Source organism: Equus caballus, chromosome 3, assembly GCF_041296265.1.
Source record: "Equus caballus isolate H_3958 breed thoroughbred chromosome 3, TB-T2T, whole genome shotgun sequence".
Taxonomy (NCBI): Eukaryota; Metazoa; Chordata; class Mammalia; order Perissodactyla; family Equidae; genus Equus; species Equus caballus.
The window spans coordinates 88445916-88470717 of record NC_091686.1 but is presented as its reverse complement, the minus strand read 5'-3'; the positions used below and the strand labels follow the sequence as shown (position 1 = coordinate 88470717).

Sequence of the window (24802 nt, the reverse complement as noted above, 5' to 3'; positions counted from 1 at the left end):
AAGAATTCAGATATGGCAGAATGGGGATGATTTGTTTTGATTCCACCATGTCTGGGGCCTGAGCAGGGGAGACTAGAAAGCTGGAGCCGATTCAGTGCCTGAGGACAGGAATTGTCTGGGGATACCTTCACTCACATGTTGAGTAGTTTGATACTGGTTGTCAGCTGGGACCTTAACTGGCCTAACGGCAGGAACACCTGCGTATTATCTCCCTGTGTGATTTCTCTGTGTAGGCTATTTTGGGCTTCCTCACAGCATGCTGGCTAGGTAGCAGGACGAAGTGCCCCAAGAGAACCAGAAAAAGGTTGTGTTACTTTTTATGATCTAACATTGGAATGCTCATAACATTACTTTCACTAGAGTCACAAGCCTTCCCAGATTATAAAGAAATAAACTAAGTCCTGCCTCTTAATTGGAGGAAGGTGAAAATCACATGGTAAAAGGAAGGATTGGGAAACGTTTCAACCGTTTCTGGAAAACAGAATCTACCCTGCAGCTGGTTCAGTTACTAATGGAATTCTGGATGTATGATTTGATTCCTACACTTTCAAAGTCGTATCTTTACTTCATTGAATGTATCATTTAGTTTAAATGTTATTTTAATTTTCATCTTGATAGTTTAAGGAAAGCAAGTCACGGTTGAAAACTACACTATTTAAAGACCATTAAGAAACATACATTTTCCAGAATAGTAAAAAAAGTATTTCAACGTATTAGCTTTTCCTATGATGAATCACAAAATGAATCAGCTTTACACTAGGAAGTCAGCATGGCTCAATACACTAATCAATGAACTAAAGCCTGAGCATATGGTGCACATACTCTACTCCTCCCAAGATATTTAAGCTCATCAAAATAGTCCAAACCAGATGCACATCCAATTTTTTTTAATGCAACAGTGAAAAATCATACTAGAAAAGATTTTTTGCAAGCTCTGTGGAAGTTCTTACAATATATTCACATGCAGTCTTTAATGTCTACTTTCCTTACTGTTCAATGAATCAATCAGGATATATTGGGCAATAGCTCTGTAAAAAATGAGGGAACCTGTAATACAATTGGCTTTTCGTATTTTACGTGAAGCCAATTCATAAATTACGTATTCATTGACAAAGGTTAAGAAAGTAATAAAAATATTGAATTTTGACATCATGTAGATTGATACTGATGCTTTCTTCTTCTAGCAGATGCTCAACATCATAGAATATGAAATAGAAGGGTTATGAGATGCACATTCAACTAGGCACACATCTGTCAATAATAATTTGCTGCAGGCAAGACACTGTGCAAAGTGCTTTCCTCCTTTTGCTTCCTTTAGTGCTTGCAAAAAACCTGTACATTGTCTTAAAGAATGGAGGATTTGTTTTTTTGATCCATAGACAAGAAATCCTGGGAGAAGTCGTCTAAATCTTATATGGGAAATCAGGAGTAGTATAATGCTCCCTATTCTTCCTATACATCAACTTTTGCACCTCCATGTCTTGTGTCTGAATTCCAGAGAGGAAGAAGAGGAAGCCAAAAGCTGACAGATCTAAGGATTGATTGTACACACCAGCCTAGTATATTTCTTAAGAAGAAAAAGAAAAGCTTGATAGAAAAAACACCCAGGTACTTCCTTACATCTGATTAATGAGAATTGGATCACATGGCCACCCTTAAATTATGCGAAAGTTTGTGAAGACAAATATTTATTTTCTTTTTCTGCCTCTATAGTAGAGAAAGGCAGAGAGGAAGAAAGGGCTGTGAATATTTTTTTAGCATTCACTTCACAGCACCTGCTGCCAATCCTTTAGAGTCTAACATTTATTGTCATCCATGTTTTACAGTTGAGATGAGTGTGGCTTGGAGGGGTTAAGTACTTTTCCCGGTGCCATACGGTCAGTGACTAATGGAGAGGGGGTACCGACTGGTCATCCGAATTCAGTCACATTTTCAACTGCTGTATAATGCTGCTTCCTATTGCAGTCCTGGACCAAAAAGTCATTATTTCAAGAAATCTCCCTTTCATAAGCTTTTCCCCTCACGTAAATATCAGGAGCAGGTATTAACAGTTTTGGAGTATCAGTAAGATGTCAAATGCTTCATAAAAGTTATCTTTATTAAGTTCTTTGAAACACACGTTAGCCCAAATTTTTAGATTAAAAAAAGAAACCACCAAGGCTTATAAGTTTAGGTAATTTGTCCATGACCACACAAAAATAAGGGAGAGCTAGGATTTGATTCCAATTCTGAAAAATTTCAAAGCTGCTTCTTTTATTTACTACACAGCAAGGCTTGTGATTTTCTTAAATGCAATGACTATTCCTGACTCCATTCATCTATATCCAGTGTGCAAAGAAGATTGTAGAAGTAATTTATCTATCTATTTAATTGTGATTAAAGAAACACATAACAAAATTTATCATCTTAATTTTTTTAAAGTATAGCTCAGTTGCATTAACTATATTTACATTATTGTGCAACAGATCTCTAGAACTTATTCATTCTGCAAAATTGAAACTATACCCATTGAATAACTCCCCAATTCCCTCTTCCCCCAGCCCCTGGCAACTACCATTCTACTTTCTGTTTCTCTGAATTTGATTACTTTGATACCTCATATAACTGGAATCCACAATATTTGTCTTTTTATGACTGGCTTATTTCACTTAGGATATTGTCCTCAAGTTTCATCCATGTTGTAGCAGGTAACAGAATTTCCTTTTTTTTTAGAGCTGAATAATATTCTATTGTATGAATATACTACATGTTCTTTTTCCATTTGTCCATCGATGGCCATTGGGTTGCTCACTTCTCTTGGCCATTGTGAATAATGCTGCAATGAATACGGGCATGCAAACATCCCTTCGAGATCCAGCTTTCAACTCTTTCAGATAAATGTAGGATTGCTGGATCATTGTAGAAGTAATTTTAATTAATAAAATAACTTAAAACATTAAATCTACAGATTCCATTTGGAGATTGCCCTTTTTTCTTCCCCCTTCATCCTTGCAGTTTCATGCTAGGGCAACTAACCTATGGCCTTTGACCTTCCAGTTATATAGATTAATATAAATCATCTTGTTTCTCCAATTTGTCAGACCCTTAGCGAAATCTTCTGTTTTTAATCCCATTCTGGACATGCATGTTCTGCTGACACTATCCTCCAATGTCAGTGGCTATAAAAAGCACATATTCATAGTCATACGTTAGGGCCTAGGCGGGTACGTGGAGCCTGAACACACAGAGGGGCAGTTTTGTAGTGATGTGGGGAACAGGCTCTCAGGCTGTGTGCCTGGGTTCAGTCCCAGTTGTACCATTCACTATCTCTATGTCCTTGGGCAAGTATCTCAACCACTCTGTGCCTCAGCTTCCGTTTATGTAAATTGTAGATAATAATAATAGCTACTTCTTAGAGATATGTGAGGACTAGGCTAGTTAATATGAATAAAGCTCTTAGTATAATGTCAAGTACATATTATGTACTGGCTATAATTACTTTTTTTAATTGTCATATTACTTTTATCACCCACTCATTTTTTATTCTCAGAAGCCATTCCCTTTCACAAGTCCTCACAGAAAATCATGCCTCTTTCCCCCACTATAGTTAGGTCAATGAGTCACCTGCAATTTCTTGTATTACAGTTATTGGTCCAAGGTGGTTAAATTACCATTGAACTGTGGTGTGCTCACATTGTATGACAAATGCTCAATTGCCAGTCAATACTATCAACACATTTTGCAGTTTCACCCTCTCATTTGATTGAGTTTTTGTAAATAATTCTGTCATATAGTGAAAGCTCAGAGTATACAATTTTTACTCTAGTTTATAAGTGATTGAAGTCAGAAACTGTCAGATTCATTGTTCTAATCCTAGCAAGAAAGGAAGAGCTAGGAAGACCTGGATCTTGTCTTTCTTGGCCCAGCCTTCCTTCCTCCATTCAAATTTTCAAGAAAAAGAGTGTATAATGGAAACAAAGAAAAAGAAAAACATTTATATTAACTGGAACTTTGGCAACAAACATCAATTTTTTAAAAATCTAGTAAATTAGCCCTTGGATCCTAGAACAAACATATACATAGAAGTTTACTGCATCCTGTGGCAAAAATTTTATCTGCCAGTATCAGAGAAAATGGAGCTGGATAGACACAGAAGCTTGTTTGATGCATGAGTCAAGTTTGCAAAGGGATCCTGGCCCAGCCATGGCTACTGACCCTGCAGGGAGAGGCACAGAGCTCAGAGTCACCAGGTAGAGAGAAAGTAAATATGTTATCATAAAGTGCATTAATTGTAATCAATTCTGAATCTTCCAGTAGTGTCCTCAGGCATTCTTCTGGGTATTTTCCATTTTCCCCCTCCAAATCTCTCCTGGCTTCTGCCCTCTGCCTGAGTCTCAGAAAACTGACCTGTATGGATTAGATCGAAGGCCCCCTTGCCCTCTGGTTTCAGCTAGAGTTTGCCAATGAGGAGCACTAGCAGAAGATCAAAGGGAAGAAGGGAAGCAATGTCGACGGGGTGTTTATTCCACAGGTTCCCTCCAGTAGGGCTGCCACCAGCTGCCAGTGTCCGTCAACTGAAGGTCACAGGGCTGATTAAATGTCCTTTTGCTCACAGCTATTTCTTTTTAACTTCCTGTAACTACTCCCTCCTCTTTGGTCCTTTAGCACCACATCCTCCTTCTGGAATTAGTTTCAAGATTCTGGAAGATGCTTAAGGGCTTTCCTAATTGTTTCCTATATTTTCTATAAAGTGTCCTTTTATTAAACTCTCCTTAAATTACACAATTTAAATACCCCATCATTCTCCTTCTGGGATGATGACTGAAAAACATCAAAAATACTGAAGTGAGAAAACATTTTCTTGCATTCCTTCTTCATCCTTGAGGAGATGAAGTCAGGGAAGAGGAGCGGGATTATGCATGCAGTACAAATGGTTCACATTCTTGTAAATATGACTTAAAACTCAGAGTTTGCATTGTCAACACACAATTTATAAGCAAAAGGCTTGAACTTGATATGTGTAATGTTGTCTGGATCACCTCAGCTCTCTGGCCCACTGTTTTCTTCTTTGTCAAATGGAAAGCTTACTATTGGTTCATTATATGCCATAGGCTTTGCTAATGGTCAGCTGAGATCATTAATATAAAAATACTTGTATAGTAAAACAATATGCTAATATTAATTACTAATATTAATGCAAAGGGAGGTTTTCAAAATTTCAAAATTTTTACTATGAGTAATCTTTTAAGACGACAAGCCAAATGAAGAATTGAAATTTTAGCACAATAATTTGAAGGTAAGAAACTAAAAAGAATTAAAAATCTAAACCTTAGTATGAATGTAAGCAGTTTTTAGTAGTGTACTTGAATCAATATGCAGGGATTTGACTTAGGGTAACTGTAGAGCATAGCATTGGTAAAGTTACCTATTGAGTAGTATTCTCTTAAAGAAGTTTTTGTATTTTATTCAGAGTGTACAATTTTTAATAAAGTACTTTTTGTGACTATTTGAAATGCAAATTTTAATAATTGAAGTGCATGTCCTGAAATGCAGGAGGAAAGCACATGAGTAATGTGCAAGGTGAATTAAATATTTATTCCCATGAAATTATTCAGAGAGGGCTGCTTGGATTTTAGTACAGTGAAAAATGTTAAAAGCAAGACTTTATATTGACACAAACAATTTTAATGAGAAAATAGACTTTACGCTGTCTCAAGGGGGAAAATATTGAAATTACTTTAATATTTGCATGTATCACTTTTCTTTTACTTAAAGCATCTTGTGTCAATTTTAGTGGTAACAGCAATCTTTTCTCTAGATTAATCCACTTTATCTACTGCAAAAAACATTGAAATAATTATGAAGAAGCATGTATTTTCATTAATAAAACAGACAATATTTTTTTACAGATTCTAAAAAAGAGAGCATAGCTTTGATTACTGTATCTGAGAGGAGTTGAGACTATAAAGTACAGTGGAGAGTAATTAATGGCATTTTTCACATAAAACTCTTCAACCAAGATCTTTTTCTTTTTTTCGTTTTTTTTTTGCTTGAGGAAGATTAGCCCTGAGCTAACATCTGTGCCGGTCTTCCTCTAATTTTTGTTTAAGGCATGCCTCCACAGCATGGCTGACAAGTGGAGTAGGTCTGCGCCTGGAATCTGAACCCACAAATCCAGGCTTCTCAAGCAGAGGGTGTGCAACTTTAACCGCTCAGCCACAGGGTTGGAGCCCAAGATCTTCTTTTAAAATTAAAACTAAAATAAAGAATTAAGAAAATGCACTTTTAATAATGTGAGGCCTTTTCAAATGGCACAATAAACTTATTCCAAAACAGGCGTTGGCAAACTTTTTCTGTAAAATGCCAGAGAGTAGATGTGTAGGCTTACGGGCCTGGGCTACTTGATTTCTGTTGCACCTACTCAGCTCCGCCTTATGGTGCAAAGGCAGCCCCAGACGATACAGAACGGAAGGGGCTTGGCTGTGGACCAATAACCACCGCCATGGCCGTAGTCGCCAGCCCCTTTTCTAAAAAGTCAATAGTCTGCATTATATTTGATTGGGACAGTAGGAGTAATTTTTCAAAGACACTATTAGTACATGTTTAAAATGTTTCAGCTGAAATGAAGTCCACACTGTAAATAACAAGGAAGGTGATAAAGATTATGCTCTTACTGGATAATATATTGTTTCTATGCTTTAAATAGAACTAAGTGGGTTGTTTTTTAGGTCTAAACTTCTCTTTTGTGAAAAAGCCTGTTCTAGTGTTGGAATATGAGCAATCACTTTGTCATCAGGTATTTCCAGGTAATTGAAAGACAAGGGTTGTTACAGCTAGAAGTACCTAAACTTAATCTCAGGTTATGGCTATAGGGGCTTGGGGAATGTATCTAATATACTCAGCCTCGGTTTTCACATTTGTTAAATAGAGCTCTTTGCTTTGAAGAGTAAATTATTAATGTATAATGCATGTAAAGTTCTAGACATGTGGCAGGTGCTCAAGAAACATTATATTCTCTCCCATCTTCAGCTTTTTATGAAAACAGCATGTCTGTTATTTTGGACCTGAAGAAAGAACCACAAACTTTATTTTTTTAATACTGCGCTGTAGTGACAGGGAAGGGAGAACCGGGAAGGTGAGGCAGAAGATACCTTCTTTCCTGATTTTCTGGCTTTTAATTTTCCTTCACTAGCTGTTTCATCAAATTAAATAGGAATTTTTTCATACCACAGCATATTTGGAATGGTTCAGGTATTAATCTTAACTAATATATGTTGCTCTTATTGACTCATCTGGGGAAGAGTAGCTGGCAGTTCAGATTAGAATGAAATTACAGGTATTAGAATATTCCAGAAATTCATAGTCTTTGCAGGAAAATTCATGCATAAACATTGACTGTCTTTACCCAACCTTTTATAGTTCAGTTCATTTTCAGAACTCTCTATCGAAAAGAAACTCTTATATTTATGTTTTTTTCTTTCTTTCTTGGTTTTTTTTTTGCTGAGGAAGCTTGTCCTGAGTTAACATCTGTTGCCAATCCTCCTCTTTTTATTTTTTCCTTGAGAAAGATTAGCCCTGAGCTAACGTCTGTGTCGATCTTCCTTTTTCTTTCTTTCTTTTTTTTTTTAATGTCAGGCACCTCCACAGCATGGCTGGTGAGTGGAGTAGGTCCATGCCTGGGATCTGAACTCGTGAACTCAGGCCACTGAAACAGAGCACACGGAACTTTAACCACTCAGCCACCGGGCTGGCCTTTATCTTTATTTTCTTAGTCGGGAAATGTGAAATAAAATTAATGAGAAATTGACTTCAGTGCTAAAGTGGTGATTACCTAATCTAAAACAATAAAGATACATATCTCCATGAAAACTATCAAAAAAGACACATTTTAAGAGAATGTAACCCTTTATTTCATAATGAGTAACTGAGTTTATTTTGCACTTAGGATCCATAAAAGTACAAAATACTTTGAAAAACTGAGGTACATTTGCCACACACTCACAAAATTCTCCCCAAAATGACAAGGCAGAAGCGGACAACAGAAGCCATTACTTTATTATATGCAAGCCATAAAACTTTATTTTGTGAAGTTACTACATACACATAATGGAGGAAAATAAGTTATTACGGCGATTTATCAAGATCCAAACTATTTCCATTTAGATCAATCATGTCTTAGAAGTCCATTAATTAGCCCTTTCTGCTTAAGTGCATTCCAGTCACCACAGGCTCATCTTTACTATTCAGACTCAAGGGGTCAAGGTACATTTCATTGTCCAACAATAACAATTTACCTATTTATTTTGAGACACATATTTCAGATATTGTTTGAGAATGAGAAATCAACTTCTTGGGTGTGTCTGGCCCCCAGCAGCATATTTCTATTCACAGTTCCCCTCCTTTCATCTCTTTGTCCTAATACATTATTTTTTTCTCAGTTAGAAAGGAGAGAAAGCCATTTGAAGAGCAAGCCCTTTTAATGAGAACAGATTTTTTAAAAAATAATAAGAATCTGGACAGACCTGCCTCATGATTTGTATTTCAGGAGACTATCCTTTTTCTTCAGCCCTAATATGTGAAAAACATAGGTGAATAGGAAAAATAAGCATTTGATTAAAATGTTCAAAGTAATGGCAAAAAGATTACATCCAGAATTTCCTTGTAGTGTTTTAGTGTCCATTTACACACAAATAGGTACTATTCAATACAGAACCCCCCCTCCCCTCACACACACCATGTCTCTCAGTTCATGTTTCCTGTTAATCGCAGCTTCATGACTGCCACTTGTTTTTCTTATTTAGAGGCTTTCTCCCTCCTCCATTGAACTTCTGTCTTAGAGTACTGACCTTCATCTTCTCCCGTTTCATGTATTATAGTAGCTTCCTAACTGGCTTTTCTTACTTCAAACATGACACACTAAGATGAAATTTCTGCAGTGTTAATAATGGCTCTTTTGTACTCAAGTACCTTTGTGAACTCTTCAAAAATCTACCTCACCCATCCTCCTGAAGTTCATATTCTTGCCTCTACCATAGGGCTTGACCTGTCTCTTTAGACTTACCTTTGTCTCTATATGAATGTTAACCTTCAATTAAAATGGAACTTTTTTGTGTGCCCATGCTTCTGTTTCTTTATTCAAGCTGTTTATTTAACTGGAAAGTATGATCTCTGTTAACCTCACCTATTGACATATTGAATCCTCAAGCTCCCATCTCTAAACACATATCTTCAAGAAACCTTCCCAGCACATCCTCCTGCCCTTAAATTGTATAATTCATCCTCTTACTCTCTGACTATATTATGTACTGCTTGAGGGTTCATCTTTATTCTCTTTTGTATCTAGAACAGTACATTATACACAAAAAGTGCTGCATAAATATGTGCATTTAGATTATATCACTTCCAAAATACAAACGCAAAAAAGACAGAACTGACCTTGTGTTTACTGGAGCAGTGTGGTCAATAGTGTTTGGAAATTCCATTTGGATTGTCTCTCTGATAGAGACATGGTAATGGTTTCTGTGACTTTACAGTGGCCTGTTAGGGCTCCCTAGCAGTGAAAAACAATGATGGCCCACAGAGATGTAATACCAAGTATGTCTAGTCTTCATAGGGTATGACATTGAGGAGTTAAATTTGATGATACAAAGACAAATAGCTTGGTCAATAAATTATCTCCAAAATGTTTATGGTGGGACAAACGCTAAACCATTAAGCATCTATTGGATCAATTCAACTCCAGTACTAAGATCAATGAAAGAATCATGAATGTGGTGTCTTGTTACAGGAAATTTTGCAAGAGTGAAAATAGGCACTAGTATGTATCTTTGATAATTTTATATATGAATTTATTCATTAATTATGTGTTTATTCAATTATTGGTTATTAATTTCAATTTTATTCAAACAAATCATCTTATCTAAATCTCCTCTCTTTTATATGATCAAAGTAAAAGATGCATTTAGTCACAATACATTGACTTGGAATACAATTTCACATTTTCCAATTATGGGCCCCTTGATGTAAGAGTACTAGCAATCATTCTTTTTGATGCTGAATCATTGGCAAGAATGTAGCCCTCAATTTTGGCACCGTTGTTAAGCTAAAATATGGTAAATTTTACTAATATAATTTGATGTCAGCATATGGGAACGCAGTAAAGGAAAAAAGCCCCTGGTGATTGTCTCCGTATTTACACACACTTACTGTGCTTTGACCTAAAGTTAATGTTTTAAAAACTCCTTCATGAAGTCTGTGTCTTTAACTCCAAATAAAATGCATGAAATGAATTGTCTAATTCCTACTTACATTAAAACTTTATATTTAGTTAGATTTGCTGGGGAATTTTATCCTTTATCTACTGAATGCTTATTTTTTCCAGAAACTATTTGATATTTTGGAAATTAATTTCAAGTGAACCTAAGTTTATCTATGCAATTCAAGAATAAATAAAATATTATTACGTCACTGTGAAACCAAAAGAACAAAAGTGTGCCTGTGACAATTTCTCTTCTCAGAACTTCTAGATCTTGGTCACATAGTTAGAGGATGGCTCTATATGAATTTACAGTTTTCCAAGTGATTCTAAATCCTTCTGCTCCCATTATCCTTCCCATCCTCTATATCCACCTTTTCGGTCTATGTTAGTGCCAAAGTTATTTAAAGGAGCCAAGAAACACAAGTTCCAGTGAATACGAGAAACTCAGACATAACTCACCTAAAAAAAAGGAGGATTTTTAAAAACATTATTTCTTAAGATGGCAAAATTAATACTTGAAAGAAGGACGTAGGAGTTAGACTGCATTCCCTTGAAAACACACTCTACTGGATTTCTTGCAAAAAGTCTACTCCATTTTCACCTTTTCATTCTCATTTTTAGAAATAATAAGATTTGTTATTTTGAAGACCTCTCTGATGTTCATATTTAAATAAAACTACTCAAGATACCACAGACTTTGAAAATAAGTGTTTGTTTTGATGGTATATACACTGAATGTATATAGAAAAAATCTTTCATATTTTTATCAATTTTATTTCCACTTGTAAATATTGTCAACATTTAAATCCAAGTTAACAGAACACCAATGAGAACATCAAAGCTATTTATATTAAGCATTTTTAAGTATTTTAAAACATAGTCATGCTCAGATAGACTTGTAGGATCCCAAAATTAAAACTGCCCCATGATAATGCACAGATTATAGCTTAAAATATGGAAATAGCCATAACACATTTTAGTGAAATATTTTATTCTTCACGAATACTTCATTTTTCATTTGTCCCTAAATTAATAGTCACCTTAAGAATATCTATCAATACTCAATGTTATAAAAATGAATGCATGAATAATTTGTAGGTGAATATATACATGGCCAAAGTTTAATTTGGCTCTCCATTCAAAAAAAGCAGTGTCGGTGGATATTTGGGCATTATCGTTCAATTCATGCTTACCTTTTTCAGAGATTTATAAGCAAAGTGAAAAATTCAGATTTAGCTGGGGAACACACAATGAAATATATTTAGATTAAAAAAACATGTCTTTTAAAAACATAAGTCTAACTATGTCAGAGCATCACTCATGTATTTACTAACTACGTGGAGAAATTATTGCATTAAAAGCTACAGTATTAAATGCGCAGGTGACAGCTTCTTCTCCACGCCATAAGAAAGGGCTGATCATAATTATCTTCACCCTGACAGTTGTACTTGGCAATGGAAACATTTTTAAATGTTATCATCTCCAAGATCACTCTGGTGATTTTCTAGAAAATTAGGTGATGGTGAATGAATATGGAGTTCTAGAAACAACTGATGTGCCAAAGTAGTTACAGAAATATAATGATTAAAGCTTAAATTTAACTTTCCTTTGAACAAAAGAGACATTTTGAAAACTACTAACTGACAGGTTTTAAACTATAGTGAGACACTCACTATATGAGTCCCAGACTCATGTTCATTAGAAGTGCTCTCTAACAAATCTCCACTTTTAACGTAATTTTTGAGCCTGCTCCCATTTTCTAGAAAAGAGAATTATCATAGCGATTTAGAATGAAGTTGTAAAACTGACCAGGTCCAAACTAAAGAGCTGGGAAGGGCAACACACCACACATGCCCAAAACTATGTTTCCAGAATATTTCTGATCTGAAAAACAGTACATATGCAAGACCATAGCCTCAATATGAACTTCAACTGAATTCGTTAGATGATAATTCTTTAACCACAATGAGTAAATACAAGCACTCTTCCTCAATGTTTTTGTTAATTTAGGATATGTAACATTTTTGTAGAGCATCAAGGAAAAATCAGTTCTCTCTGCGTTTAACTTCAGTGTCGGTAGATCTAAACATTTCAGTGTTAACCTATTCATTCCTTATAAATGCTATGAGGCAGAGAATAAAATGGTTAAATCTAACATTCTTCCTTAGTTTTTCTTCACCTTGCATTTAAAAGAAATGACTTTGGTGGTTTCCATCCTAGTTTGTAAATGACGAAAACTAAATGTAACTGGAGTTCTATCTGATATTGAGTCAGGAAATGCACTGGATTAAAATATAGGTAAAAATTGGTTTTTCCATAAGGTAAACATTGGCCTTTTCTTCTTCTTCTTCTTCTTTTTATTTTTTTTTGCTGAGGAAGATTTGCCTGAGCCAACATCTGTGTCAATCTTCCCCTATTTTGTATATGGGTTGCCACTACAGCTTGGCTGCTGCTGAGTGGTGTAGATCCACGCCCACGAACTAAACTGGGGCCACTGAAGCAGGGTATGCTGAACTTAACCACTCGGCCACAGAGCTAGCCCTGGCCCTTTCTTTTTTAATTAATAAAGAATTCAAAACTAATTTTTTCTTGGAAATAAATCCAAGGAAATCATGGTTTTATGTTTTCAACTAGCTCTATTCTAAACAAGGCATACAAATAACAAGTGAAAAAAAAAAAACGCTAACGATATTTTCCAGTCAAAAAATTACTACATAAACATTATGCTTTAGAATAGGCCCTCATTACAAATAATGGTAGATTATATTTAAATAAAATATGTATTAAAATTATTCCATCTTTTAAATATGAATTACAGAACTCATAAATTTGAAATCTTAATAGGATATAAGTAAAATAAGGCAAATTAAAGTAAAAATATATAATGCTATTTTAATATACTGAAATTTGCAACTAATATGGTTTACATAAATTTAAGTAAATTAATCTGCAAGCTTTAAAATATGAAAGCCTACGAAAGCCTTAAAATAGTTACAATACTACTCACATTTTAAACATTGGTGCCTGCATGTTAAATTTACACTTCATGTATTGAAGTACAGTAGATGATGCTGGATTCAGTCAGACTGCTTATGATTTTCACCTAGTAAGTAGAACTTACAAGTAAAGATAGCCAACCCAATAAACCAGATTGAACAGGGCAAAAGCTGTCGGGAAAAATATTCGAGAATAAGAATCAATTTTGGCAATGCGTATGTGTATCCTTCCCTCCCTCCAAGATCCTGTTCTGCAGTCTTCAAAGCAGCAGAAGAAGCTAGCACAATCTTTGCCCTCCAGACACTGATACCCGTCCTCATCTTCTCCTTGTGGCAGAGAAATGTTATTCATTGGAATCAGAGTGGATCCGGGATGGAGTCCAGGAGATATCTGAGTAAAATAAGAAATGAGTTTTGAGAGAAAAAAAAAGCATGAAGAAAGATCAATTTGTCCCCTCAAGGCAAACCCTACGAGGCTGATATACAATAAAAATACTCTTATTTTCCAAAAATCAAACAGGTATTCAATCTTATCATGTTTTTAGATGATAATTTATTTTGTAACACGTAACAATATTATTTTACATTCCAAAGATTAAGCAGAAAAAAAACACCTTTTGAAAATGAAATATACTGTATACATTTAGAAAGTTGATCTACTAAAATATTGTTAGTCATGAATCCAATTCTAAAATGAGAATAAACTGTATATTTCTGATATTTTACAGTAAAACATTTACATGCTATAAATATCTATTCGTTTGCTATGGTAATATAATGGACTTTGATTATTTTAGTAATAATGAGAACAAACAGCAAAGATGACATTTTGGTAAGGCAGAAAACTTTGAGAAACTGTGAACGAATAAGAAAGATATGGGGTTTGTAATAGTGGATAAGCACAAGGCATCATATTTAGGAGAGAGAACATGCAGGTGTTAAAAAGTCAGGTTTGGGAACAATTGGTGTTCAAAATTCTGCTCATTCTACCGGTGTAGCTCTCCTCAGAGCTGGAATTACATTGGCACCTAATTTTTGTGATGGCTGTGATGAATTTCATAACTTATGTAAAATGATCTGTGTTCCACCTTGACCGATAATAATAGCTACTATTATTATCAGGAGTATTTGGGACACATATCAAATTAACATTTTATGATAACCATGCTCTGAATAGTACTTAAACAATAAACAGAATTTTTAAAAACATAAAAACTCAAGCGAGGCCAGGCTGCTACGGAATATTAAAGCAATCACTTTGGAGTCAGACAGGCTTGGGCTGAAATTCCAGCTCTGCCCAGCAGAGTTGAATAACCTTGAACAGAAAATGTCACTTTGTGTCTTCTGCTGTACAAAGCTTGCAATAACAACACGTAGATCTGTTTGATGACTAAATGAAATGATGCATATAGAGCACCAAGTAAAATATCGGAAACATAGCAAGTATTTAGCTGCAATAGGTGATACTTATTGTTGTTGATATTGCCATTGTTATTATTGATTCCTGAAGAGGATTATATCACAATTCGCTCTAAAATACGTTCTAAAATAAGCAACAATAACAACAACCTGGACCTCATCAAAAGTGTTACTGGAAAAAAAAACACGTTAATTAACACAAATAAAAAAGAAAGTAAAATATGAGTAAAGATGTCAGATTTAATAACTCTTCATCCTTCAGAACTTCCACATATTTCAGGGGTATCTTAAGACGAGAATATCAAAATTTATTATAGTCAGTAGTTTTGTTATCTAAACATTAAATACAATGCTGAGATTATAAATTTTTTAACCTGATCTTAAATTCTTTCCAATGAAAATGTTTATAAATTTTTTCATCCTAAGTTTTGAAATAAATAAATCTCAAAGCCATGAAAACTAAATATTGCTTGGAGAAGATTTTAAAAATTAAATGCAAAAAATGAGAATTTCCTAAAATTTGGACCTATATTCAAACCTATTTTATTCCTAAAAGGAAACATAGAAGCCAAACCGCTAAATATTAAACATTCAGTAGATGCAAAAAAGCGAATGATCACATTTAGTGATATTTTAAAAACATAAATGCATCATACAAGTCATAATATCCATGTTAGAGACAAAATGTGCAGGCCGAAGATAAGGAGCAATGCCATAAACACAAATAAATTCAGGATCCATTGCCTAGAAGTATCCAAAAAAGCAGAGGCAGTATATTACTAAATGTTAATGACAGATCTTTTGAGGTTGACATTTGAGGATACCTGACTAAACTCCTAAATTTTAGTGGAGCACTAAAATTATGCATAAAAATGAGACAAATTGATATTCATTTCCTTGTCACCTAATACTTAAATAGCATATGTTCAAATGCTAGTCAGAGTGAAAAGTGATTAAAATACAAGGTTGTTAGTTGGCAATTTCAAGGTTATATGACATAAAACACATTCTATATATCACTCAGCACGGCCATGAATGGAAAGATGATGTGTTTATTGGAGATATCAATTGTTCATGAAAGGGATGATTAAACATTAAAGTGCACAAAAATGGAGAAAAACTGCAAGTGGTTCATTTAAAAAATGGACTAATCGCTGGTGGTCAAAATCATGGAGAGCTCTTTTGCAGCTGACAATTTTCTAGTTTCCTGCTGCCCCCCACAACACCACAAATTCATAAATTGACAGAAACTACACTTCAATGAATGATGAATGTGAATAGAAATAGACTTAATATGTGCTGAGAAAAATATCCAAAGAGCTGACACAGTGTCAATAAAATAAAATACTTTTGACACACAGGTTTGTGACCTGGAAACCACTGAGAGATTAATTGGACGAATATACATCTTCCAAACCTTATTTGTCTGAAGTGTAACTATATTACTCATCTTATAATTTTTCAAGTAAAGATCCTGCTGCCCTTCAAAATGCAAGCATTGAAAAAATAAAAATAAATGAATTTAAGTGATATAAAAGGAAATGATATAATTGAATAGGATTTTCTTTTATTTTGAATGATATAGTTTTGAGAATATACCATTTTTCTGTTATTTCAAAAGGTCTTTAAAAATATAGCTAAATTTAACATTTTGAGAAATTTATCCTATTCTCATTATTAAAGATACATATATGTCTGGTTATATATTAAATGTTATATTCCTTATATATTAATAATATAGTTAAATATACAAAATATATTTTAAGATATACTACTATCAAATAAATATCATTAATTAGTAAAACATCTACGTACAAATTATTTTATATATATTTACATATTATAATTACTATTTACATAATATGCTAATGTCATTAATGCTGTTAAATATTACTAATACGAATAGCAACATTATAAGGTCATGTTATTGATATTATGAAATACTGACTATTATTACTATCATTAATTTCCCATTTAACACATTGCACATGAGAATGCCAACCTAAGCACAAGTTTTCCTCCACTCCACTTCCCCAAAATCTCATTTAAGTATCAGTCAGGATTTAAAAAGTTACGAAATCCACATCAGTGTTAAATATAGACATAGGATGGATCTTGGTGATGCTGAGCTGCCAATCAGCATGTCAGAATTTGTGATGAGTTTTTGAAAGACAAAGAACAGATGGCAGTAGGCCAACAGATAAAGTAGACCAAAAGAAGCCAAATGTCAGAAGAGGCTCAGGCGGATAGGAGCTATTCTTCCCATCAAAGCTTCAGAGACACTCACTCTAAGGCAGGAAGAATGAGAATGATAGAATGGAAACCATGGCATTGGCTAAAGGCCCATCTCCTGAACTAGCTTTCTACTGTGCCTGCAGAGAAGAAGAGGTGCTGACAGGTTGGCATTTGCTCCTGGTTAGAACTTTATAACTTCTAAAATAAGTAAATAAATAACCTCACTCTACCCCGGGGAGGACTAGGGCTCCTGAAGCTGGTATTGGAATGTCCTATAATATCCTCCTCATCATTTAGAGTGTGTGTGTACATTTGGAAGCAATCAGATGTCATGCTCCCCACACACACACACGAAAGTGAAATCCCACAGTTGCAAACTCATCAGTTATGCGCCAAGTTTGCAGGGCCTGTTGGAGAGAAATCGCCAAGAACTTTCTAGGTAAACCAACAACATAAAAGAAAAAAATGAAAATGAACAGCTATAATTACTGATTCTAATATTTCAGGAAACATAACAGATCATTAAACTTTCTAATTAATTCACTTAGAAATACTTAAGGGGATATTGTGTTCATTTAAGGAAAAAAGGAGGGAGAACAATTAGAAAATAAGAGTTCCCAGAAATTCAAGTTATTATAAATTTTAAAAAAACTAAAGCATTGTAAGATAAAATCTTGAGGAAGTTTCCCATAATATATAGAAAAAAATACCTCAACGAAAAACATGATAAAAAGAAAATCTGGAATACGTGGATTATTAACCTGGGAGGGCTAAATTCATCTCATAATAATTTTACAGGAGAAAGTAGAAATTAATTGGAATAAAGAATCAAGAAAATTCTCCGAAATAAGAGATAGGAATATTAAGTAACAAGGAAGTGAATGAGGTCAAAAAACAGAAAGTGTACTAATCATTAAGAAAATGTTTGTGCCCTGGGGAAACCAATGATGATGAAAAATTTTAGGTAAGAAAAGAAAAGGGTTTACTGACAAAGAAATAATAATCAGATTGGCATTAGAATTAATCATAATAATGAATTAAGAAGTAGAGATTTAAGTGTACTGTTTAAATTTTTTAAACTAATCAGTATAATAAGTATTAATGGTAAGATAAAATATTGAAGAAAAGAACGGGAAGGAGACAATGGGAAAGCTACATTTTTCTTTCATTTATACCAAACAGTTGTAACTACTTTGAAGTTTGGTACTTCAAAAATTAGTAGTATAATGGAAATAATCATCAGAGGAAAGTAAAAACAGAAATGGTTAAAATGTGGTTAATTCTAACGGTTGAGACCAAGGGTGCAGGGCAGAGAATTTTATTCTTCCTTTGTACATTTGACATTGTTTGATTTGTTCATGTGTTTCAACCTTGTATATATATTACTATTAAAATAATTTTTTAGATGAAATTTTTACTCATGGTTAATCTGGTCCCTTTCAGCTGCAATAATCTATGGTGGTTTCAGTAGGAAGAGAAATATGAAGGAGTGTTATCTGGAAATCAAGGTAGAAGGAGAGCTATTGTTGGGGAGACCTACATGCCTCGAGAGGAGCGTTACATGACCATTGTCATAAGTGATATTAAATGGCTACTCTATCTGTTGAAAACATCCTACATCCACTGACTCTTTAAAGTCATTTAAATAACATTCTTGCTGTATTTCACATTTTACTGAGATCAAATGATCACTCCTGGGAACTTTGCCAAATACTATTATAGGAAGGGAGGTCTATAATTTGTGAAACAGTATATTGATATAGCTTCACATTATTTCAGTACTCTGAAAGGAAGGCAAATGTTTATTCATATAGGTATGCAACTGGCTGAAAATAAGCTCTTGTCTTTGCAGGGATTGTGAGCAGAAACAAAAAGCAAAAACACAAACCCTTCCACACATTATTTCCACCTTAATGTGCTGGTTCTGGCTCTCAGTTGTATATTACTTCTTGAACTATTGCAATAGTCTCCAAATTTATCTCCTCGCTTCTTTTGCCATTCAAGTGTATACACTATGCTACTTCTGATTATATTTCAAAAACATATATAAAAATGTCATCTTACTTAAAAACATACACGGCTTACCAGTGCTGACAGGACAAAACCTAAATTTCTTACACAGTACAGGAGATTTTCTACTTCTTGGCCATAAACCATTTTTCTATCATCAACCTGGGCTATTTTCCTTCCTATGATTCCTATTTTCTAGATCAGCACTGTTCAATGGAAATTTCTGTGATGATAGACATGTTCTCTATCTGTACTGTTCAATATGGTAGCCACTAGTCACATGTAGTTATTGACCACTCGAAAGGTGACTAACAGTACTAAGATACTGAATCTTAAATTTTGGTTAATTTTAATTAATTTAAATGAAGCAACCTAGCCATATATGACTAGTTGCTACTAGTATTGGGCAACACAGCTTGGGACTTATACCAGTCTACTGTTTATTCTCACGTGTAAGGCTCAACTTTGCTCACATGGTTCCTTCTGTCTTAAATGTTCTTCCTAATTTGTTCTCCTGAAAACTGCAACTCATTCTTCAAAGATCTACTTCAACAATGTCACAATTTCTCTGTAATTTTCTCTGTCAAATTCCCTTTGGAAGAATTAGTTTACATGCTTTTTGAATACCCTATTTACACTTGAAATGAAAGAAAGCCACCCTACTCCACTGGGGCCCACTGTGACATAGCCTCTTCTCAACACTGTGTGCTTGCTAAGTCAGTGTTTCATAGACCTTAATACATGGTGTCTCAAGATTTCCTCGGTGCAAAAGATAGGCCAAATAAGTCAGACTTTGTAGTACCTGTCTCTATTTCAATAGGAACATCTCCTTTAAAAAATAATTTTTATTTATATTCTTTATAGGAAGTATTCTATTTCTGAAAAGGTATTTGAAACCAGTCATCTAATTGTTAATTCCCTTATAATGTCTTTGTTTACTTTTGATTTTTATACTGAACTATTTGTATTATACTTTATTACCTTACATTTATGTTTCTAATGTATTTTTTCACAACTGCATTTAAAGACCCCTGAAAGCAGAGAATACATTTTATCATTATTCTTTCCAAAGTGCCTAGTCCCTGGTTGGCAAAATAAATTTCCATCATTTTACAGTTTAAATTGAGAGATTTCACATAAATTCTATCCTCAAATGGATGTATTGGGCCCCTGACATAGTGTAACATGGTTTTCTGAGATTTCTAATCCGCTATGGACTGAGCATTTGAGTTTCAACATGAACTATTCTTTAGTTGGTTGGTTGACCACAATTGCTCTTCTGTGATCTTTATCTGTTCCATAAAGGATCTTGATTCCATGCTCCAGCATAGTTAACTTATTAGATTATCTTGAAAATAGATGTTGAAACAAACATACCTGAATCATATTCTTTTTTTTTTTTTTAGGAAGATTAGCCCTGAGCTAACATCCACCGCCAATTCTCCTCTTTTTGCTGAGGAAGGTTGGCACTGAGCTAACATCCATGCCCATCTTCCTCCACTTTATATGTGGGACGCCTGCCTCAGTGTGGCTTGATAAGGGGTGTGTAGGTCTGCACCTGGGATCCGGGCCGGTGAACCCTGGGCCGCCGAAGTGGAATGTGAGAACTTAACTGCTGCACCATCAGGCCGGCCCCCATATTCTTAATGAATAGAAATAAGAACACCATAAAATGTATTAAATGGAAATATGGACCAAGTCAAAATTTCATTGACATTTATAATAAAAAATGAAAAAGAAAGAAATGAAGAAATAAAAGAAAAAGGATAGAAGGAAGACCAGAAGGAAGGAAGGGATGAGAGGGAGAAGGAGAGAGTGAGGAAGAAAAGGAAAGAGAGAGAAAGGGTCCAATATATCATGTGGAAAGTAAGGTAGAAAGCATCTTTATTAATTTATGCTCTTCTAGAGGGTTCATTAAAGCTAAAAGTCTATTGTGCTCAAATACTACCTCTTCCTAAAGAAAATAAATTGGAGTGTTCTGGGATTCTCAGTAAAGCAGTCAAAGAGAGGTCAAGAAGGGAGTTTTAGTTTTGCTTAACAACAGACATATTGACCCTTCAGTGACTCTAGTCAAGGTCTTTGGTCCTGACCTATTGCCATATATAGTTTAGAGAAGAAAAGGGAGAATGCTGGATTTTAAATTACTCAGAATTTTGAGCCTATAAAAGAAAGTGGAGAGACGGAAGCATGGAGAAAGAGGAAGAGAGAGAGAGAGAGAGAGGGAGGAAGATAAACTCACAAACAATTGAAACAGGTGTAAAGGCAAGATGCTGCAAGATTTCTGTGTTTAGATTGTCCATTTGACTGTCCTGGCTGGAACAGAAGAAAAACACAGATTCCACAAAGCCCTTTAAGTAGGCCATTTGAGACAACAGCAAGCAGAACTGTCTATTCTTCATAAAAGTTCGTCCTGATTTACCTGATTAGCAAGACCATATGACCACTGAACCAGGCAGTGAGTCAGATTTGGTTAGCGATCCCAGTTTTTCACTCAGTTTCATTTAGTATCCAAAGAGCTCATAAAGCATATAACTGAACAGAAAGAAAAGACAATAGAATTTTATATTGGATGGCTCTAAAGGAAACATTTTTCGGACCTGCGTAGTCTATTTAACTTCTGATAGTTGTAATTTGGTGCTTCAACGTTCTCATTTAATTTTTATTCCTTAATTTTTCATCTTTAGAATTTTGCTTCTGGAGCTTGATGCTAAATTTTAGATACTGACATATAGATTTTTTTTTCTTAAATACTTATTCTAGAACAGTGTCTAGAACATGGGTATTGTTAAAAATATTTGATGAATGAACGACTAAATAAACATCATAATTTTAAAGTTTGCACTCCCATGTTTCAGCTTTCTGAGTAAATGCAACGTCTGGTAATGTGGTTGCGAGTGCATGATCTGGACTCAAACCAATCAGCTGCAGTCCTAGTGTAGCCACTTATTGGTTGAGTGCCCTTAGCTAATGTAATAATAGTACAGACATTATATATTCATAGAACGAAATTAGAGAATCCATGCGAGATTGTACGCAGACTGGATTTTAAAGTAAATTATTTTTACTCCAAAAATTTTCATTCACAATTTCCAAAAGTAAAATTTTCAAGGCAGTAGTTGAACACAGCTATAGATGAGTAAATGATGAAATGGAAAATTCAGAGAGGATGCTTGACTTTGATCAGAGGAAAATAGCAGAAAACCTGTGTTTTTCTTTATTTAAAAATTAAGCAAATGGATATTAAAGTTGCAATAATTGCCTTCTGATGGTTTGTCTATTCAGGGGCCATAATATATCCTATGGATAAGCTAAAATAGTGTCAAATCGAGAGAGTGACAGGGTAATTGTACAATGTAAGTCTCGAATGTGCCAGCAATGTTCTCTGCCTTCTTGGAATACTGTGGCAATCTGAAAGTAAGTATACAAGGGTTTGGTCCTGGAGTATAACATGAAAAGTAAAATATAATTTAAAAGTATGTCAAAGTTTTATGAAGAAACTAATGAAAAATGGGGGAAGGGAGGAAAGAGAATCCTAAAACTTACAAAGTTAGGAGCTAACATGGAAAACTCTATGTCTCAATATATACACACTACGGTAGGTTTACAAGCTTACAACTCACACATAGCTGTTTTATACGTTCTCATTTATTTGGATATTTTGGAACCAATTTTTTAAAAATAATTACTAAAATCAGCAATAAAGTGCCTTCGTTGTTGGTATCAGATAAACAGCTACTTTTCTGAGTCTTACGAGAACAGGAAATATAAAGCTTAAGTTCTGACACCAAAGAAGACCTGGGTTTGGGTCCTGGACCCTTCACTTCCTAGGGCCGTCCTTGTGTAAATTACTGAATTTGTATTCGTATGAGCATAAATGAAATCACACATGTAAAATACTTAGAGACATGCCTGGCATACATAGCAAGTGTTAGATATTACTTTAAGATTGTTATAATTACCATTATAACAAGAAATTATAGTCAATCATTCAACACTTAAGTATCTTAGAAGCAATAGAATCAATTCTAATATACCAATTTGATGTGATATAAGTTAAGGTAAATATATGATTGGGAAGGGGGAGTAAGAGCATACAAATATATAAAAAACAAAAAAATTTTTATAGCTATGACTTTCGAACATAGCTCAACACTAACATTAAAGAGAGATCTCTGTTTTGTGGTCCACTTGTTGAAAGTCCAAATCCTAACACAAAAATAGGATCAAAGAGAGATCTTAAATAATTTTTTTAGGTCCAAAGAATCTACCACTTGGGGAAAATTCACAGCATAAGAAGCCACTCTTTACATGGGTGGTCCGAGAGTCTTTCCTAAGGATAAATATAAATACTCTTTTCTTGGTGGGCAATGTTAGGGTCTCCAGTTTCACCTTAATTTTATTTATCTTTTGCCAGGGTACCTCAAGCGTCCGTATCACTTTAAGCAAATATAACATGAGTGTTTAAAACAGTATCTCTAATAGTGAGTTGCTGTTTATAAAAATAGAGATTTTTAACGTACCGAGGCCTTATTTTTTAGCTTTCTGTTTCGTGTGGTCTTTCCTTTTTTGTTGCTGGTGAAATAATGCAACGTGCCATATTCCATCAAAGCTGCAAAAACAAAAATGAAGCAAACAGAAACAAAGAGATCCATCGCAGTCACATAAGAAACTTTAGGTAAGGACTTCCTGGCGATTGTACTCAGAGTTGTCATAGTCAGAACTGTAGTGATACCTGTGGAGGGAGGGAAAAAAAAAACAGAAGTTGAAAAATTACTTAACAGACTATTTTTATTCTTCCACGGGATTAGGCAATATTATGAGTGGAAATTAACAATGGAAACAAAAGGATGTGATTACTCGTGATTTACAAAAAAAATTAAAGTGCCGGTAACCATAGCTACATTATGTTCAGTGTGCTCTTTGTGTCTGTATGAGTTTTTTGGTTTGGGTTTTGGGTTTTTTTTGAGGAAGATTAGCCCCGAGCTAACATCTGCTGCCAATCCTCCTCTTTTTGCTGAGGAAGACTGGCCCTGAGCTAACATCCATGCCCATCTTCCTCTACCTTATATGTGGGACGACTGCCACAGCATGGCTTGCCAAGTGGTGCCATGTCTGTACCCAGGATCCGAACCAGCGAACCCTAGGCTGCTGAAGCAGGACATGCCAACCTACCTGCAGAGCCACCAGGCTGGCCCCTGTATGAGTTTTAATCATCTAAATTCAGTGGAACGCAAGTAGTTGACTCCCCGTACCCATCCTTCCCTTCCTAATAACAGACCACCCACTTTTTCGCTGGCACGTGGCTGTCTGGAAGAACAACTTTCTTTGTCACCTTTTCTCAGCTATGTGTGGCTGCAGGCTGAGATCTAGCCAAGGAGGATTAAGACAAGGATGTAAAGAACGTGTCTGAAAGATGGCGTTAACAACGATTGAAGGGAATCAGAAGGTACAAACTTCCAGTCGTAAAATAAATAAATCACGAATAGAAGGTACAGCATGGTGATCATAGTTAATAATACTGTATTGCATATTTGAAAAGTGCTGAGAGAGTAGATCTTAAAAGTTCTCATCACAAGAAAAAAAATTTGTAACTATGTATGGCGATGGACCCTAACTAGATTTATTGTGGTGATCATTTCACAATATATGCAAATATTGAATAAGTATTTTGTACACTTGAAACTAATATAATGTTATACATCAATTATCTCCCCCTTAAAAATAGAGATGGCATTAACGAGACAGGAAATGCTCTTCTTTCCCTCTTTCTCATGGCTTTCTGCTGGAATACAATGGCCAGAGCACCAGCAGCCACCTTAGAAAATTAGATGGTCATGAGAATTAAAATCACTCACAACACAGCAGAAAGCTCGAAGGAGCCTGAGTCCCTCCCACTGCAGTCACC

The 24802-nt window shown here is 34.8% G+C and overlaps 1 protein-coding gene across 1 annotated transcript in view; it reads right to left on the bottom strand.

Annotated features, from left to right (window-relative positions):
- Nucleotides 1-8013: 8013 nt before the first annotated feature.
- Nucleotides 8014-24802, bottom strand: part of GABRG1 (gamma-aminobutyric acid type A receptor subunit gamma1) — a 73730-nt gene continuing 56941 nt past the window's right edge. The window contains exons 8-9 of the mRNA XM_001496202.6: nucleotides 23418-23629; nucleotides 8014-13624 (exon numbers count right to left, since the gene is read on the bottom strand). Coding sequence (XP_001496252.1) covers nucleotides 13355-13624; nucleotides 23418-23629 — 482 coding nt within the window. The 3' untranslated portion in view covers nucleotides 8014-13354. The remainder of the gene's footprint in view (nucleotides 13625-23417; nucleotides 23630-24802) is intronic.